At 39.0% G+C, this 19,185-nt stretch overlaps 1 protein-coding gene across 2 annotated transcripts in view; it reads right to left on the bottom strand.

Moving 5' to 3' along the window:
* The window catches only part of LOC113118737 (tetraspanin-4-like), a 47,157-nt gene that overhangs the window by 18,888 nt on the left and 9,084 nt on the right, over window positions 1-19,185 (bottom strand). The window contains exons 1-2 of one of the 2 annotated variants that reach the window (XM_026288147.1): window positions 9,076-9,126; window positions 4,861-5,052 (exon numbers count right to left, since the gene is read on the bottom strand). In XM_026288147.1, the coding sequence (XP_026143932.1) occupies window positions 4,861-5,052; window positions 9,076-9,105 (222 nt within the window). In that variant the 5' untranslated portion in view covers window positions 9,106-9,126. Of the gene's footprint in view, window positions 1-4,860; window positions 5,053-9,075; window positions 9,127-19,185 lie in introns of those variants that run through there. The other variant, XM_026288146.1, reaches the window with a different exon arrangement.

The raw sequence follows: 19,185 nt of genomic DNA on the forward strand, positions 1-19,185 counted from the left end.
ATGCCTATTTGTTTGACTGACAGTTTTGAGCACTGAGATAACATTGTCTTGTAATAAAACGTGTTCAACATAAAAATTTAATTTTAAAAGTAGCTTAGATGTAGCAAGCTACTGTTGATGTAGCTTAGCTTGCTACATTTCCCAGGGGGGTAGCTTCAGTGTAGTGAAGCTTCATTTGCTGTAGAGTAACTGGTAGCTTAGCTCACTACATTTTCCAAGTAGCTTACCCAACACTGTAAATATTAATGTATACAGATCATGTAATATAAATAAGCTGTAGTATCAAAAGATTTAACTATTTTAAAAATTACAAATCTGAACTTACATGTTCAAGTCTCTATCACTATATATTTCCAAATGTATAAACTAAGTTAACAAGTTCCACTTGTGACTACACTGATGGAGCAAGATAATTTATTTTATTAGTCCTCCTTCATTTTTCATATGACATTTAAATTTGTCATATTCTTCAATCTCTTAACCTTTAGCAAAACCTTTAACCTTAAGTTTTAAATCTCGCTGGGTCTCTCGCGAGAAGTAAATCAAACTTGCTTTGTATTGCAAGGCTTGTGATTGGCGGTTCGCCAGAGATGTCACACATTCATTGTCTAAGACTTGATGGTTGCTCTGTCAATTCTTCGTCATCAGTTAGGAACCTAGGTGTGCTACTTGATCGCAATCTTTCCTTAGAAAGCCACGTTTCTAGCATTTGTAAAACTGCATTTTTCCATCTCAAAAATATATCTAAATTACGGCCTATGCTCTCAATGTCAAATGCAGAAATGTTAATCCATGCATTTATGACTTCAAGGTTAGATTATTGTAATGCTTTATTGGGTGGTTGTTCTGCACGCTTAGTAAACAAACTACAGCTAGTCCAAAATGCAGCAGCAAGAGTTCTTACTAGAACCAGGAAGTATGACCATATTAGCCCGGTCCTGTCCACACTGCACTGGCTCCCAATCAAACATCGTATAGATTTTAAAATATTGCTTATTACTTTTAAAGCCCTGAATGGTTTAGCACCTCAGTATTTGAATGAGCTCCTTTTACATTATACTCCTCTACGTCCGCTACGTTCTCAAAACTCAGGCAATTTGATAATACCTAGAATATCAAAATCAACTGCGGGCGGCAGATCCTTTTCCTATTTGGCGCCTAAACTCTGGAATAACCTACCTAACATTGTTCGGGAGGCAGACACACTCTTGCAGTTTAAATCTAGATTGAAGACCCATCTCTTTAACCTGGCTTACACATAACATACTAATATGCTTTTAATATCCAAATCCGTTAAAGGATTTTTAGGCTGCATTAATTAGGTAAACCGGAACCGGAAACACTTCACATAACACCCGATGTACTTGCTACATCATTAGAAGAATGGCATCTACGCTAATATTAGTCTGTTTCTCTCTTGTTCCGAGGTCACCGTGGCCACCAGATCCAGTCTGTGTCCAGATCAGAGGGTCACTGCAGTCACCCGGATCCAGTACGTATCCAGACCAGATGGTGGATCAGCACCTAGAAAGGACCTCTACTGCCCTGAAAGACAGCGGAGACCAGGACAACTAGAGCCCCAGATACAGATCCCCTGTAAAGACCTTGTCTCAGAGGAGCACCAGGACAAGACCACAGGAAACAGATGATTCTTCTGCACAATCTGACTTTGCTGCAGTCTGGAATTGAACTACTGGTTTCGTCTGGTCAGAGGAGAACTGACCCCAACTGAGCCTGGTTTCTCCCAAGGTTTTTTTCTCCATTCTGTCACCGATGGAGTTTCGGTTCCTTGCCGCTGTCGCCTCTGGCTTGCTTAGTTGGGGTCACTTCATCTACAGCGATATCATTGACTTGATTGCAAATTAAAACAGACACTATTTCAACTGAACAGAGATGACATCACTGAATTCAATGATGAACTGCCTTTAACTATCATTTTGCATTATTGAGACACTGTTTTCCAAATGAATGTTGTTCAGTGCTTTGGCGCAATGTATTTTGTTTAAAGCACTATATAAATAAAGGTGATTGATTGATTGATTCATGTGCACGCGCTCCACAAACTCAGGATCAAAGCCTGAATTGACAAAGAAAGTTGATGAACAGCATCATGGTACTAACAAAGCCGGATTGGAGAGGTTTGGTTTTGTCAACTCAAAACTAATCCTATAACTCTGAATTTGTTCAGCTACCATCATGGTACAGGCCCCAGGTGTGCTGCAGACATGCATGTTTAGATGTGCAATGCTCCTTTCTCTTAAAGATAACAACAACTTTTATGCACGTTTTTCTTTCTAAAACTATTAAAATGTTTTTTTAAAAACCTTGTAAGCTCCTCTCTGTGTGGTGTAAACAAAGTCCAAAATGTTATTACCTCTTGTTGGAAAGTTAATGTGTTGGTGTATTTTTGGAAACACTCTTAAGGTCAGCATGGTTGAAATCCCCAGCTATGATGAGAAAGCATCGGGTTGTGCTGTCTGCTGCTCACTGATGTGCTGGTACAGTTTTGCTGGTACATTGCGTCGTTCCTGTTGCTGTTATTCGGGGGAATGTAACCCGAATGAGCGGTTTAGCATTATATTCCCTCGGCAGATAGAACGGCTGGCACTTCATAATCATAAACTCCACCAGGGGTGAGCAGTGTTTGCTCATCACAACAGTATCGTGGCACCACGCGTCTCTGATGTAAACACAAAGCCTGCCGCCGCAGGTTTTTCCTCCCGCTCGAAAGCTCTGTCCGCTCGATAGCACGTCAGCTGGTCGAGCTGAATAGCGCCGTCTGGAACGCTGTTGCTGAGCCGAGTTGCCAGTGACGCTGTTGCTGTGTTGAACGTAGTAAGCGAGTGTTGTACAGTTTTTTTTTCAACGAGCGTACGTTAGCCAGTATGATGGTGGGGGTAGATGGCTTGTGTGGGTTATCCGTTAGCCTAGCCCAGATACCTCCGCGGTTACCCCTCATTCTGACAGGACAGAGAGAAGCCGCTGCATGTGGACACGCCGCCATCTTGGTTTAATATGGTTTAATATCAAACCATCATTCATAAAATATAATTATTGTGGATAAATATTGTGGAACAGCTTGTGTCTCATTTTGAGTTCCTGAAGTATCTCTGCTAATGTCTTTTTTTCCACATTCCTTTGGTGCTTTTAAGTTCTCCTGAGAAGTTGGGAATCATGACTACGGCTTCAGGGAATATCAGCACTCACAGTGCTTCTCGTTCAATCAGATCCAAGAACCAGAACCAACCATTATGGTTTACTTAAGGCCTTTTAATTATGTTATGACTTCTGTTGTTGTTTTATGACATTTCCATGTTGACCAGGGGCATGTACCATGATGGTAGCTGAACAAATTCAGGATTAGTGTTACAGGATTAGTTTTGAGTTGACAAAACTAAACCTCTCCAATCTGGCTTTGTTAGTACCATGTTGCTGTTCATCAACTTCTTTGTCAACTGAGGCTTTGATCCTGAGTTTGTGGAGCGCGTGCACATGAATGTGTGACATCTCTGGCGAACAGCCAATCACAAGCCTTGCAATACAAAGCAAGTTTGATTTACTTCTCGCGAGAGACCCAGCGAGATTCAAAACTAAAGGGTAAAGGTTTTGCTAAAGGTTAAGAGATTTAAGAATATGACAAATTTAACATCATATGAAAAATTAAGGAAGACAAATTAAATAAATTATCTTGCTCTATCAGTGCAGTGACAAGTCAAACTTGTTAAATTTGTTTACACGTTTGAAAATATATAGTGATAGACTCGAACATGTAAGGTCAGATTTTTTTTTTTTTAAATAGTGCAATCTTTTGATAATACAGCTTATTTATATTACATGATCTGTATATATTTATATTTATTTAAAATAAATGATTTATAATTTGATAAATAACTGTTAAACTAAAATTGCTTGTGTGTAAAAGATAAATAATAATAATATGAATCACAATAATTATATAAATCATAAAATGACTCAGTAATTATCATTAAAGCCAGATTTCTGGTTGTTTTTTTTTTTTTTTTTTTTTAGCATTAGTGACCTTTAATCTGGAGCAAGATAAACTGGGGGAGTGATTTGTGTCAGACATGTGTCACTTCTCTCGCATCTGATTGGTCCAACTTCAGTTTGAGATCTTTAACCCAGGACATAATCTGCCCCGGAGCAGGTCAGCCGTGGAGTAAAAGTTACTATGGCAATGAATGCTGCTAAAAGCCAAGCCGCTTACGTGGTACCTAAAACCCAGGATTGTTGCAAACTAACCTGAAATTTAACTGGCTAGCCAGCTAATCCAGCTTCATGGTACAGGCCCCTGTACTGTTGCCCCAGTGTAACAGCGAATGGTGACGTATTCAGTACAGTCATGTTTGATTGATCTAAATACTATAGCTTATAATACTGTGCTGTCATGTAAGCTGGTAGAAATCATACCTCTCAATTTTTCTTGTTAATCCTTATTAACATCAAGACATTATAGCAATTAGCTTTTGTAAATAATCTTGCTGTCCTGTCAGCTCACAGCAGAAATGCTGGGTTGAATCCTCACAGACGTGTTCATGTTTACCTGTTCTTGATGCTAATAAACTTTACCCACAGGTGCTAATACGAATTCCTCCTAGTGCCTCTATCACAGGAGCCATCAAACTGTGATCAACGTCAATATTGCCACTCAATTGCTACATCTTATTATCTGAACAATGAGCAGAAAGTAAAATTGTGGTTCAAATGAATAACATCAAACACATCACCTTATGAAACAGTATTTCTTATGCTTCTGATTTGTATATGTACTGTACTGACTCAAACAGGGTGTTTAGTTTGCTCCTTCCTCTTTAAGCATGCTAGTATGTTTGATTTACTTACGCTCAGGAGTAATGGCCGGTTCTCTTTGACCGCACCCACACAGCCCAGGCAGCCAATCACCATGATGATGCTTCCCACAGCGATGAGCAGATTGGCGGCGGAGAGCGATGGTAGAGACGAGGAGAGCGTGGCGAAGTTTCCCTGCGTGATGGAAAGCCAAACTCCCACTCCCAGAATCCCACAGCCGCCCAGCTGAGAGAGAGAACAACACACTCAAAACTATACAATAACAGGCTTGTACACACTTATTATTCAACAGAGTTGTGCTTGTATGTATAAAACATTGCTCTGGCTCATTAAAACGCAGTCTGTCAGTACGATGGATGTAAAGTGCAGCAGAACACCATGGTGACTCAATATCTGTTGTCTTCTTTAAAATATTTTTTGAAAAGGGTCTGTTTCAGTCCTTTAAGATGCCAGATTGACCCGTACTCAAGCATGTGCCCTTAATTCACAAGATAATAATAATAATAATAATAATAATAACAATTAAATCCAGTTCTTCTCATATATCCTTCAAATGAGTTCATATTGAAATTTAACTCTAAACTGCTTCATCCACCAGATCAGCTTTGTGTGCATGCATGTGTGTGTGTGTGTGTGTGTGTGTGTTTGTCTTAAATTAAAAAGTTGACTGTTAGGCAGACATTTCCCTTTGACTGTAATGAATTCTGATTTGCTAGATATTTGTGACCTATCACGGAAAGTAGGGAGGGACACAAGTCGGTTCTGGGGCATTTTGAGTTATTCACAGATTCTGAAAGTGTAGTCTCCAAGCTTTCCAACGATGTGTAACACATGGAAATCTGATCATATTTGGGGAAGTTGTGGCCATTTGAATGTAGTTACTCAAAAAAGCTCAAAAAGCAGAAAATAGCCTCTAAAGATTGTTTAGTTCTCACCTGTTCTCACTGCTGGGAGTGACAATAGGGCTCATTTACATCTAATTACATCTCATTTACATAAGCCATACCCCCTGTAAAGCTCCCCCCTTTAAAGCTGCATGTTTGCATAGTAAAGACAGACACAATGGGAAAAATTTGACCGCATACTATTAATAATAATGGATAATGTGCATTGTAAATGTCAGTAATTTATCTTTTTTGACTTTTATAAAAATGATTTAGAGACTGAAATATGTGAGTTTTATCTTTTTATAAAACCTGTTTTGTCAAAACTCTATTTGAACTTGTGCATTGTAAATAACGTTGCAAGACACTCCTTTAAAATCTGGCCATCATTTTAAATGTTATTATTTTAATGTTTAGGTAAACAAAAAGTACATATTGATGCTACTTTTATTTGTTATTTGCTGGTTTTCTACATAAAACTTGGTGAATTGATTTCATTGTGTAGAATTAGGACTTTTTGAACAGGATTCTGTGATAACCGTGATCATTTTGGTCACTATAATCATGAAATGAAATTTTCATGCCATTTCATCTCTAGTTATGATCAACTATGATAAACTAAAATTCAAGGACTTAATATGGGGACACATTTCGAGTGAGAGCAAGGTTACATCGTGTTACCTTGTAAAATGCACTGTTACAGTTTCCATGTGTCAAAGACAACTATGCAAAAAGCTTTTATTTTATTTTTTTGCATTTATTTTTGGCCATATGACAGAGGTCTGATATTCTATTCTTCATATTTCTGTTTTGCATAAAACTGAAGAATATTCGGTACATCCTATACTGTATTCTAAAATGATCTGATATTAACTTTTGCATGGATTTTATTCAAAAGAGCTTAGGCTCATGTAACCAGTCATTTCACAGTGTGTCTGTGAAATGCTGAAGGACCATAGTAGTTTTGTGCACGCGTGAACACCATGGCAACGTACAACAAAAAATTACCTCACGCGGGAAACACTTAACGTAACGTGTAAATGCAAGTAACTAACGTAAGGTCTAAACATGGACTAAACATGAGATAATGTGTATGTGTTCATAGAATGAACACAAAATGACAAACTTTGATGTTTATGGAAACTTGCAGATCTCGTTGCCTTCAATGAAATAAGTAACCATCTCCAAAGTTTTGCACTGTGCGTCTGTTTGCCTAAAAATGTCCAATAATTTGCATGTCCTGCCACTCTTTTTCCGCAGCTAAAGAATCCAGCCGTATGTTGTACATAATGTCTGGAGAAAGCTTCTGGCTACCTTTCTCCTCGTGTAGCATTTACAGTCAAAATCACGGATTTTCCCCATTTATCTGTCTTTATCCCCATCAAATGTTGCTATCGATATAGCCTCTGATATCTTACGGTCCAACTCGTCTTACACCGGTCCAATACATTCGTATACAGCCGGCCAGAGCGCTGCATAGTAAGTAGCCACGCTTCCCTCGGAGGCCGGGGGCAATAACAAAAGAAACAAAAGCCGGCTTATCCAGTATGGAAATACACACATGCCCCTACTGCGTGCTAGAATCTCCTAAAAACTAGCCGATTTCAACCTCAAAATGTACGCTTTTAAATATACCAATACTGCTATCTCAAACACGGAGAGGCTTCTTCGTGATCTCAACTAACAGATTCTGCAAAAAACCGAAAATCACCAATTTTGAAAAAAAAAAAATGCTTCTTTCTCATTTTGCTCGTAAGTTGTACTGTCGACTTGTCACTAGTTTCCATGACGGGTGACATTTTTAAATTACAACTGAAACTTGAAGCGAACAATTATGCTAAAATCCTTATATTCACCAGCAGAGTAATTAGGAAATAACCTTCTTTAACTGATCACCGTCAGTCATCATTTGTATATAGGAATAATAACATAGGAATAAGATGATCAACTGTGCTGTGACCTCAATACTGTTGGCTCTGCTATTAATTTCTTAAGCTGCTTTATTGTAAGAACTTAATATATGTAAATGTTAATGTGAGGTTCATGCAATAAATGTCCTTCACATATAATGGCCAAATCTGCTGCTGTAGTGTCAACTAGTCAGAGTGTTTGGATGGAAATTACTCTAATGACTCCAAACCTGTGTCTGTCTTTTCATTAATGTTAAAAGGTATATGTGTGAGGTGCTGGTAAATCACGCTCTGATCACTTCACAGTTTCTGAACTCAGATAATCACACTCTTTATCCTGGCTATGAATCTATCCTCAGCCCTTTGTGTATCCAAAACCAACCCGGAGCAAAGCCCATCTCACAAGAATTCTCAAGATGACAAAATGTGTACACAATTAGCACACTGTATTAAATGCTTCATTTATGGAACAATGTACATAGTAGTTTAAGGCACATAACGCTGAAGTATAGACTTTTAAATATCTCAATATGAGAATGAGAAGTTGTCGTCATAGCACAAAGCCCCTCCCTCGATATCACGGTCTCCGCCATGTTGGAATCAGAATCAGAATGAGCTTTATTGCCAGGTATGTTTACACACATACGAGGAATTTGTTTTCGTGACAGAAGCTCACCAGTACAACAGAATGACAGCGACAGCGAATGATACCGGCGGCGAAACAGGATTGTTTACATGTGTTGTTAAGAGGAGGTTCTCGCAATTCTGCACTGTTTTACCATGCCTGGAAGTTACTGTTGCGTTAAAAACTGCTGCAGTACCTCACACGATACATATGGAAAACATAGGAACAATGGAATACAGTTTTTTTAGGTTACACCAAGCGCAAAACAGCGGTATTTGGAGAAGCTCTCAAGCGGCACAGAGACCTGGACCATTTACCTCCACGCACACATATGGACATTGGGAATTATATTGTTTTCGGTTAAGTTACTACACAATGCAGGAGTTTAAAAGTCACAAGTCTTTGGAAAGTTACGAGGCTTTCTGCTGTGGCTGGGTCCATCTACAGCAGGTGATGAAAACAGTTTTGTACTGGCCAAAGTAAGTTTATTCACATGCGTTTTAGTGTATTGTAATTACATTGCATTTAGAATGCACTTCTTGACCAAAATGACAAAGTAATTAACTGCGACTGAACACTAGATTGTAACGAGATGTTCAATGTATACGAACGTTTCCAACATATTTTGATGTAGGCTAAAGCTGTGTATGTTTAGTTATAATTAGATTTTAACCCAATGACACATACTGTACCAGGTTTTTTTTTTGGGGGGGGCTGCAAAATGGACAAACCAGTTCTGGGTTAGCTAGGGTAGTTAAATGTGTGATTGCGAGATGTAAATGTCCGGGTTAGATTAAGCCATTAACAGCGTGAATGCAAAGTGACTTACATTGTAAACAATATAATTCCCAATGTCCATATGTGTGCACTGAGGTAAATTGTTCAGGTCTCTGTGCCGCTGCAGGGAGCTGCCTGAGAGCTTCTCCAAACACCGCTGTTTTGCGCTTGGTGTGAGCTTGTTCCTGTAAGGTCCCCTTTCTTTTGCCTTATGTTTTCGCATTGCTTTACTTTCTTCCTTTTCTTTCTCGTATTCGTAGATCCGTCTCGATCTGTTCCGCCGACAAAATAAATGCGCAAAAATGAAAGCGCTCTGAAATGTTTAGTCACGCCTCTGTGAAGTTCTGATGGCATTGTCCCTGGCAACAGATAGCGTATCCTGCCATCAGGGCCGACCGGCTCAGACCCCTCCCAAATCAACCCAAATCGGCACGTGACTCCTCAATCTCAGTAGAATCAGTGAACATGGATCAGTCATTGCAGTTTTATCAGGCACCCATTTATGACCAAAAAATTACCCTAATCCACCCGACCCCTCCGCGAATGACTTTCACTCATGTGCTTTCTGATTGTGTTGTGTTAATAAATGATAAAGCAATCAAATGATTCCAGATCAGACTATATCTTTGGACATGGATTTGTGATGTGAGTTTATTCTCTGTCTCCGAATCTGAGTGCTGCTACTGCTTCATTATGTATTTGTGTTTGTCATTACAGACGTGTAATGGGCTCATACACTACATCACTGTCCTTTCATCTGTAACTGAGATTCATTTCACACTGCAATCACCATTTACAGCAACAGAGATTCAAAGGTCAAATACTGATACACCCAGTGAACACAGTTAGTGAGAGAGCCAATAAGATATGAAGTAGAAAAAACATCTTCAATAAACAAAAAGCCTGATATATATATACATGTTATATATATATATATATATATATATATATATATATATATATATATATATATATATATATATATACGTTTTATATATATATATATATATATATATATATATATATATATATTTTTTTATTTATTTTTTTTTTTTATAAAAGCTTGCTACAATAATCTAGATGACTGAAAATCTATTTGAACCATCACTTAACTATCCCTTTTGCTATGGGGAACACCTCATCGTGACCCATGTGTGAAGCATACATTGAAAAAACACTAACAACACGTTGGCTGGCGAGGGCCCATGACATCCCTACCGGTGCAACGAAGGGATAAATATTCACCTGGAGAACACGTCATTCTCTTCATCTTTACTGACTGTTTTGTTTGAAGTGTGCATTTTTAACATGGTAAGAGCAATCTTTATTATATCATGGCAAGCACTGGCAAAACGTTTATAGGATGTGTGCATCTATGTCATCGATATTTGAAACCTGATGACACACACAATCTCTGTTTTTTTTTGTTTGAGCGAAGAGCACCCACGTGATGTCCTTGAAGGGAACAGGCTGCGCTTTCTCAATCCTTCTGCTCTGTGTATGATGAGCTGTTGGAGGTTATCTCAGCAGGTTAAGAAGGGGATGCCACGAGGTTGTCTTGATGAGCATTATTTTTCTGACCCTAGCCTTCCAGCTCAGGTGAGCCCTCCATTTCCACCTGATCTCTATAGAAAAGATGGAAGAGACCATTTTCCTCATGCATCCATCGATTCTAGTATATGAGTTATGCCAATATCTATGCAATACAAAAAAAAAAAAACAGCTAGTAGAGGATGCCTCTTATAGAGGAGATGCTGGCTAGCTATCTCTCTATGGGTGAAGCTCTCTTAATACTTCCTTCTTGCGATCTCAGCCCCTTCAGGATACATCTCGCTTAAAGGGCAGGGCATACGCAGGTCTGGCTGTGGCTTCATTGCATATGATGGTGGTGTTCCAGGCATATCAAGCTTATCTGCTGAAAGACCTGATAAGGGTGAGGGCTTTTCTCCTGATGAGGTAGCTGAGATGTGCCACACCAAAGATGAAGCTCTCAATGCTACTAGGCAGGTGGGTGAACCTGGCAGATATCAGGAAGAAAGCAAAGGGCTTTTCTTCTTGATGCTCCAGTTTTGCCTTATGAACTGTTCTGTACCTCCACTGAGATGACGGTCGAGAAGTTCAGGGAGGCAAGGGTGCGCTCAACAGCCTTCAAATCCTTCTTTCCAAGAAGGTCCAGGTATGAGCCTGAATAACATAGGGGTCCTGGTACAGAAGGCTAGTGTCGCAGCTCGCACACCTCACTCACCTGCGGGTAGGTGTAGGAGGAATCGCGGGTCAAAGGAAGGTAGGCAAGGCCTACGGGATATGATCCAGACAAGGCATCAGTGCATTTGTCCAGATCAGAGCAATACTTGAGTATCTACTCGTTCCCTTTGGGGGTTTTACATCTGCCCTTATCTTCCCCTTCCTAATTCCCCTATAACAACAAGTTCTCCACCTGACGAGGTTAGGTGGGGACTTCCTGCACCAGGACAACTAGACCTTGTCTCAGGTGACCACCAGGACAGACCACAGGAAACAGATGATTCTTCTGCACAATCTGACTTTGCTGCAGTCTGGAATTGAACTACTGGTTTCGTCTGGTCAGAGGAGAACTGACCCCAACTGAGCCTGGTTTCTCCCAAGGTTTTTTTCTCCATTCTGTCACCGATGGAGTTTCGGTTCCTTGCCGCTGTCGCCTCTGGCTTGCTTAGTTGGGGACACTTCATCTACAGTGATATCATTGACTTGATTGCAAATAAAAACAGACACTATTTCAACTGAACAGAGATGACATCACTGAATTCAATGATGAACTGCCTTTAACTATCATTTTGCATTATTGAGACACTGTTTTCCTAATGAATGTTGTTCATTTCTTTGACGCAATGTATTTTCTTTAAAGTGCTATATAAATAAAGGTGACTTGACTTGACTTGACTTGACGACATCGCCAAGCTGGTCCACTCAGTTTGGAATAAGGGAGAGAGATCTTAAAAAAAACAAGTATGTGATCTGAAAAAGACGCTTCACAAATTACAACATTGCAAACCACATGGTAAAACAAGATCTAATGTGTGTCCATGCTCATGTGTAGGATCTGTCACACACTGGACCAAATTAAATGAGTCAATAACCTTTAAAAAATCGTTGACTAGTGGCTTCATAGGACATCAAACATGTATATTAAAGTCGCCAATTATTAAAACCGTGTCATAGTTTGACATAATTCCAGACAAAAAGTCAAAAAAATCATTGATAAAGTCCTTATTACTGTATATTTAGGTGGTGTGAAATGAACATTTTCATGAATCTGCAGTACTTTTCTCTTGTGTTGTGTTTGGTCAATATATTTATGTACTTAGGGTTAGGGTTAGTTTTTTCTATTGATTAGACACAATTTTAAAAACAAGGCTCATTTTGTCAAAACACTAAACATTTAACACATCCACAAACAAGTATCAGAACATCTCAGATCTTTTGCAAAATGAAGCACTTCATTCAAAACTTTACAATAATTTAACAAAAACCAGTTTTGGTACCATATGGCAAATACATGCTTCATATAGTTGGATTCAGTTTGAACTACAGCTGCTGTGACGCTCGGACACTCTTCAAGACTTTCTCTTCTTTTCTTAATCCACCTCCTCCATCGACTCTTACAGCGGACGACTTTGCAGCTTTCTTCACAAATAAGACAAGATCCATCAGTGACCAATTCTCCAGACCGCAGACTGGGGACAACTTCACAATGACTGATGCACACTCTTTATCCTCCTTCTCCCCACTCTCAGAGATGGATGTCTCCAAAATTATCCTGTCCAATCATCCTACTACTTGTCCACTTGATCTGATCCCCACTCACCTCCTTCAAGAGATCTCTTCTTCAGTCATTCCTTCGCTTACTCACATTGTCAACTCCTCTCTTCACTCTGGAACATTTCCCTCAGCATTTAAAGCTGCGGTAGGTAACTTTTGACGCTCAAGCGGTTAATAAACAGAACTACTTGCGTCATGTGGAAGAACATCGTAGCCGGAACTACTTCTCTCTGTTTATGTCTATGAAGAATCACAAAGGTACTGGGTTACTCCGCCGCGGTATCCCCGAAGCAATCTAAAATAGTCCGAATATAAACACTTATTATAGGTGCACCCTAGTGATTCAGGACAAGCTAAAAACACGGTTTGGAAAATGGATTCATGGTGTACTCGCTTATTATATACATTTTTCTACATTTTGAACACAAACAAAGTTACGGACCGCAGCTCTGATTGGTTGTTTCTTACCGGGAGCGATGTATTTCTGCAAATGGCAATAGGACACTGGGAGGAGCCAGAGGAGCTTGATTTTTACACAGATTATCTGTCTCATATTCTACTGTCAGGACATAATGACAGGTTTCACAAATATGTAAAAAAGTATTTTTACAAAAGTTACGTACTGCAGTTTTAAGCAGGGTCGGGTAAGCCCACTGCTCAAGAAACCATCTCTAAATCCAGCACTTCTAGAAAACCACAGACCGGTATCCCTTCTTCCATTCATTGCAAAGACACTTGAGCAAGCTGTGTTCAGCCAGCTTTCTATGTTCCTTGTACAGAACAACCTCCTGGACAGCAACCAATCTGGCTTCAAACCCAGCCACTCAACTGAGACTGCTCTGCTCTCGGTTACTGAAGCCCTGCGACTAGCAAAATGACGTCATTAGGATCTGTCATTCAGAAGCATGGCTTTTCTTATCACTGCTACGCTGATGACACCCAACTCTACTTCTCATTCCAACCAGATGACCCGACAGTAGCTGCTCGCATTTCAGCCTGTCTGAGTGACATCTCTAGCTGGATGAATGACCTTCATCACCATCACCTTCAGCTTAACCTTACCAAAGACAGAACTCCTGGTGATTCCAGCTAACCCATTGCTTCATCACAACTTCTCTATACAGCTGGGTTAATCAACCATTACTCCTTTGAGGACAGCCAGAAACCTAGGAGTTGTGATGGATCATCAGTTAAGCTTCACAGACCACATTGCTACAATGACCCGCTCCTGCAGGTTTGCCTTATACAACATTAGGAAGATTAGACCCTTCCTGTCAGAGCAAGCAACCCAACTTCTAGTCCAAGCTCTTGTTCTCTCCAGACTGGACTATTGTAATGCTCTCCTGGCTCTTCCTGCATGTACTGTCAAGCCTCTGCAAATGATCCAGAATGCAGCAGCGAGGGTTGTCTTCAATGAGCCAAAAAAAGCTCACGTTACTCCTCTTCTCATCAGGTAGCACTGGCTACCAGTAACTGCGTACATCAAATTCAAGATACTGATGCTTGACTACAAGACGACCACTGGCACGGCACCAACATACCTAAACTCACTAATTCAATCTTATGTGCCCTCCAGAAGTTTGCGATCTACAAGTGAACGACGCCTTGTGGTGCCATCCCAAAGAGGTTCAAAATCAATCTCACTGACATTTTCCTGGACTGTGGCCAGCTGGTGGAATGACCTCCCAATCTCAGTTCGAGTCTTTACTCATTTTTAAGAAACATCTAAAGACTCATCTTTTTCGCCTGCACTTAACCAACTAATACTAGCACTTTTTCCTTTTCTTGTCTTTTCCTAAAAAAAAAAATACCCGGCTATGCACTTGTATTCTGTTGTTGTTCTCTTGTTGATCTGATTGCTTCAATTGTTCTCATTTGTAAGTCGCTTGGGATAAAACCGTCTGCTAAATGATTAAATGTAAATGTAAATGTAATGTAAACTACTAAGACACTGCTGGGCACATTTTTAAGATATTGTTAAAGTACATGAATATATTGGCCAAACACAACACATGAGAAAGTGTCATTTGTACTGAAAATCAGAACGTATTCCAAATACAATATACAGTAGAACATAAAACTCAAAAACGCAATAAAGCCATTTTGAAAGTGGAAAGATGATATTTTCTGTTTCAAACTTTCACATAGTATCTTTAGGTTATAATAACATAAAATCCAGGTGTTGATTTTCCAATAACTCATTGAATATAGCATTTTGTGTCAAATTAACACAAAACTGATTTTGATGGAAACTTTTTATTTTTATTTTTTATTGAGTTTATCGCATTTTGGTACCAAACTCTTTAAATATAAAACAAAGTAAAAGCATACCCAATCAAGACAGACAAAGGGACAAATTCAATTTTACACCCTCAAACAGAATTAAAACATACAGAATAAAAATGGGTTTTCAAAGAGGATTTAAACAAAGAAATAGAAGAGGAAGATTTTATGTGGAGGAGAAGACTGTCCCAGAGCCTAGGAGCTGCCACAGAAAAAGCCTGGTCACCTTTAGTTTTAAATTGTGAACGAGGGAGAAACAGGCTCGCATCTATGACTGAATTGATCTAGAGAAAGAATATGTAATGAGAAGATAACAAATATACTGCTGAGTATTGATCTTCTAGCGCTGCTTTATAGCTGAATTTAACTCGTTTAAAAATGATTAACTTTACACTGTTGGTTCAGTTCAGATTAACAACACTGAACTGATTTGATCTGAATAATGACTCTATTGTCTTCAGCTGCTTCACTGCTGAATGTGAATTGTCTCATATCTGTTAAAGTTTGCTTCACCGATTCTGTTATTTTCCTGTCTATTTCTGTGAAGCTTAGACTATTGTATAAACTACTCTAGAAATGAAGGTGACTTTACCTGCTATGATGCTAACATCGCAAATCTGTTAACATAATCATTGTTCATTTCTATCTGTGAACATTACACTGTTACCAGTACATCTGAATACTGGAGTCAGCATAATCAAAGCTTTATTGGTTATTATTTACAAAACTATGCAGAATGTGAAGTAAAGAGATCGAAATTAAGCAAAATATGAATATAAAAAAATATAACCAATAATAACAGTCTAATAATAAAAATAATAATAATATACAAATGTCATGGGGAAAAGACCATCAGTTAATGGACTTAAAATGTAATTTTATTATTATGCACTTTATGTAACATTTTTTTTCATGATAAACTTCATTTGAATGCTGACTATTGTACATAATAAAGTCCAATAGCCAAGACCTATGGTTAATATAATAGTTTAATAATGAAATATTTTCTATAATAAAAAATATAATAATTTCTTAATTCAAAATAAAATATTAATGATTAAATCTCTGATAATCCCGGGTTGCTATGGTCACGCTGGTTTGTTTACGCATTAAACTCGTGGCCACAAGAAAAATATGTTGTTTCCTCAAATTAATATCTCGTGGCCACAACAATACTAAGTGAACCGAACATGTCATCTCCCAGGGACCATAGAATGATGAAGAAAGAGAGATAGTGATATTAGTGGAAATGACTGCAGGCTAATTATTCATAGTCCAGGATAAAAATCATTGCTTGAATGGTCTGTAGATTATAAAACTGTTGCAGCACAAATGCTATAATGGACATGTTTAAATTTACTTGCACTCACATGAGCGGCTGGGAAATACTGAATGAAAAATAGTTGCCATGACGATACTAACTGCGGCCTTATTAATGAGAGAAATGTAAGATGCTGTATTTTTTAGGCCATACAACATGAATTATCACTATATTTAGATTGCAGTATGAGCCTCCACTGTCTCAGTGTTTTGATTTTGTATTTTCCTTCTTCCTACACTTTCATTTTTTTTTTCCTGACACTTTAAAAGCATAGGTGACTCATAGATTGGCTTTCATATTTTCTAAGATTTAGTATTGAGCCTTTCAGTGGTCTACTGTGCTGTAACATCATCAGAGTTCAAGCATTTAACCATTTCTCTCAGTATTTAGATTTCTTTTAACACTAAAGTTCATTAGAGCTTATTGAGATAATATGCTGTACTCCAATAATAACATTAACTCGTTCTTTAAAGGGGGGGGGGGGGTGAAATGCTTGTTTTCACTCAATATCCTGTTAATCTTGAGTACCTATAGAGTAGTACTGCATCCTTCATAACTCCAAAAAGTCTTTAGTTTTATTATATTCATAAGAGAAAGATAGTCTGTACTGATTTTTCCCGGAAAAACACGAGCAGCTGGAGGCGTGACGTGTGGGCGGAGCTAAAGAATCACGAGCGCCAGTAGGCTTTTGTGTTGAGAGCGTTTGGAAGCTGTGACATTACCGTGAGGGAAAACCCATCATCCAAAACAAACCGTGGCTAACAGTCAGATTCAGCCGTTTATTTATGATCCAGAATCAGATCCAGAGGCTGAAACTGAACGAGAGCAGCAGCAGCAACGACTCGCTCCGAGCGGGGCTCGAACCCGTGTCTCCGGCATGGGAGGGGACGCACTAACAAGGAGGCAGAGATATTTTAAGCAGTTTTACTCACCGCCTGCGGTTCCAACACACGATTGTGACCCTTTTTCGTTGGGACTGCATTATCCTTAAGAAATAAACGATACGCAAATCCGTCGTCAAACTGGGCCTTGTTTGTAAAACAAGCATCTTCGAAATGCAGGGAACAAACACAAACACTTGCACAACTCCGTTGATGCTCTGTAAAAATAAACTCCATCCACTGGTCCCTTAATGCTATTTCTCTTTTGGTAATCTGTGCAGGGTTGTCTTGCCCTGGCAACCAAAAACACACTTCTTTTGTGACATTTGGTGACGCTCTCGCTCTGATCAGTGAAGTCTGTTGTGCTCTCAGTGCTCTGCTATACGGGAGCGATCTCTTCCGGCAGAAGTGCCTCAGGATCCATATAAGGAAATTCTGCTCCATCTAACGTCACACAGAGCCATACTCGAAACCGGAGTGATAAACCGGAAGAGGTATTTTTGGAACAGAAATACTCCTTCAAACGTACAACTTAATTTTTGAAACTTTGTCCATGTTTAGCATGGGAATCCAACTCTTTAACAGTGTAAAAAACTCAGTATGCATGAAATAGCATTTCACCCCCCCTTTAATGTTATACCCTTAGCTTCATATTAATTTGCTCCGTGCCTTCACGGAAACACAGTGTGTTACATAGACAGTAGTTTCAGTGTTTGAGGTGAAATATGTCAAGTGGTGATGAAAAAAACAAGAACTGTAGAGAAAAGAGAGTTTTATTTTTACCTTTATACAAACCCGAGTCCAAAAAAGTTGGGACATTGTAAACATTTTGAGTAAAAAAGGAATGGTATAATTTACATAAACATTTTATTCACAATACAATTTAGATAACATTTCAAATGTTGAAAGTGAGACATTTTGAAATATCGTGCCAAATATTGGCTCATTTTGGATTTCATGAGAGCTACACATTCCAAAAAAGTTGGGACAGGTAGCAATAAGAGGCCAGAAAAGTTAAATGTACATATAAGGAACAGCTGGAGAACCAATTTACAACTTATTAGGTCAGTTGGCAACATGATTTGGTATAAAAAGATCCTCTCAGAGTGGCAGTGTCTCTCAGAAGTCAAGATGGGCAGAGGATCACCAATTCAAGGCTGGAAAACCATACTGGATGCCCGTGATCTTCAGCCCTTAGACAGCACTGCATCATATACAGGAATGATACTGTAATGGAAATCACAACATGGGCTCAGGAATACTTCCAGAAAACATTGTTGGTGAACACAATCCACCGTACCATTCTCTGTTGCTGGCTAAAACTCTATTGGGCCTGCTACATCGCACCGAGCCTGTGCTTACGCTTGGGCCTGCTACATCGCACCGAGCCTGTGCTGACGCTGGAGTCTGCAGCGCTATTTTGGGCCTTGGATAAACTGAGATCTGTACGGTATGGAAACTGCCACTAAGGTCAGCATGTATCCATCTATTTTTCCTCTTTTCCTCTTTTCCTCTTTTTGGCTGTACTATGTCCATGTGAGGTAGAAGTCAAACATGGATATCAAAGTTGTCCTTATGTTTTTTCTGCTTCTAAAGTCACTGACTGGGATCACTCTTTTTTTAATGAATTGATTTTTAATAGGAGTCCTGCAAACTATCTTTTACTGGTTACAGAAAATATTCTGACTGTGCACTCGTGTCTTGTATGAACCATACAACTGGTTACTGACTTTTTACAGTAGGTCTTCCATCTGGACGAAGCACAAGAAAATCAATTTTATGTCTGTACACAATTCTGTAAAGAAAAAGTGTGTTATTTTATTGCTGCTTTTACTGTCAGGGAATGTTGAATCCAACCCTGGTCCAGAACCTTCATGTT

This window comes from Carassius auratus, chromosome 18, assembly GCF_003368295.1.
Source record: "Carassius auratus strain Wakin chromosome 18, ASM336829v1, whole genome shotgun sequence".
Taxonomy (NCBI): domain Eukaryota; kingdom Metazoa; phylum Chordata; class Actinopteri; order Cypriniformes; family Cyprinidae; genus Carassius; species Carassius auratus.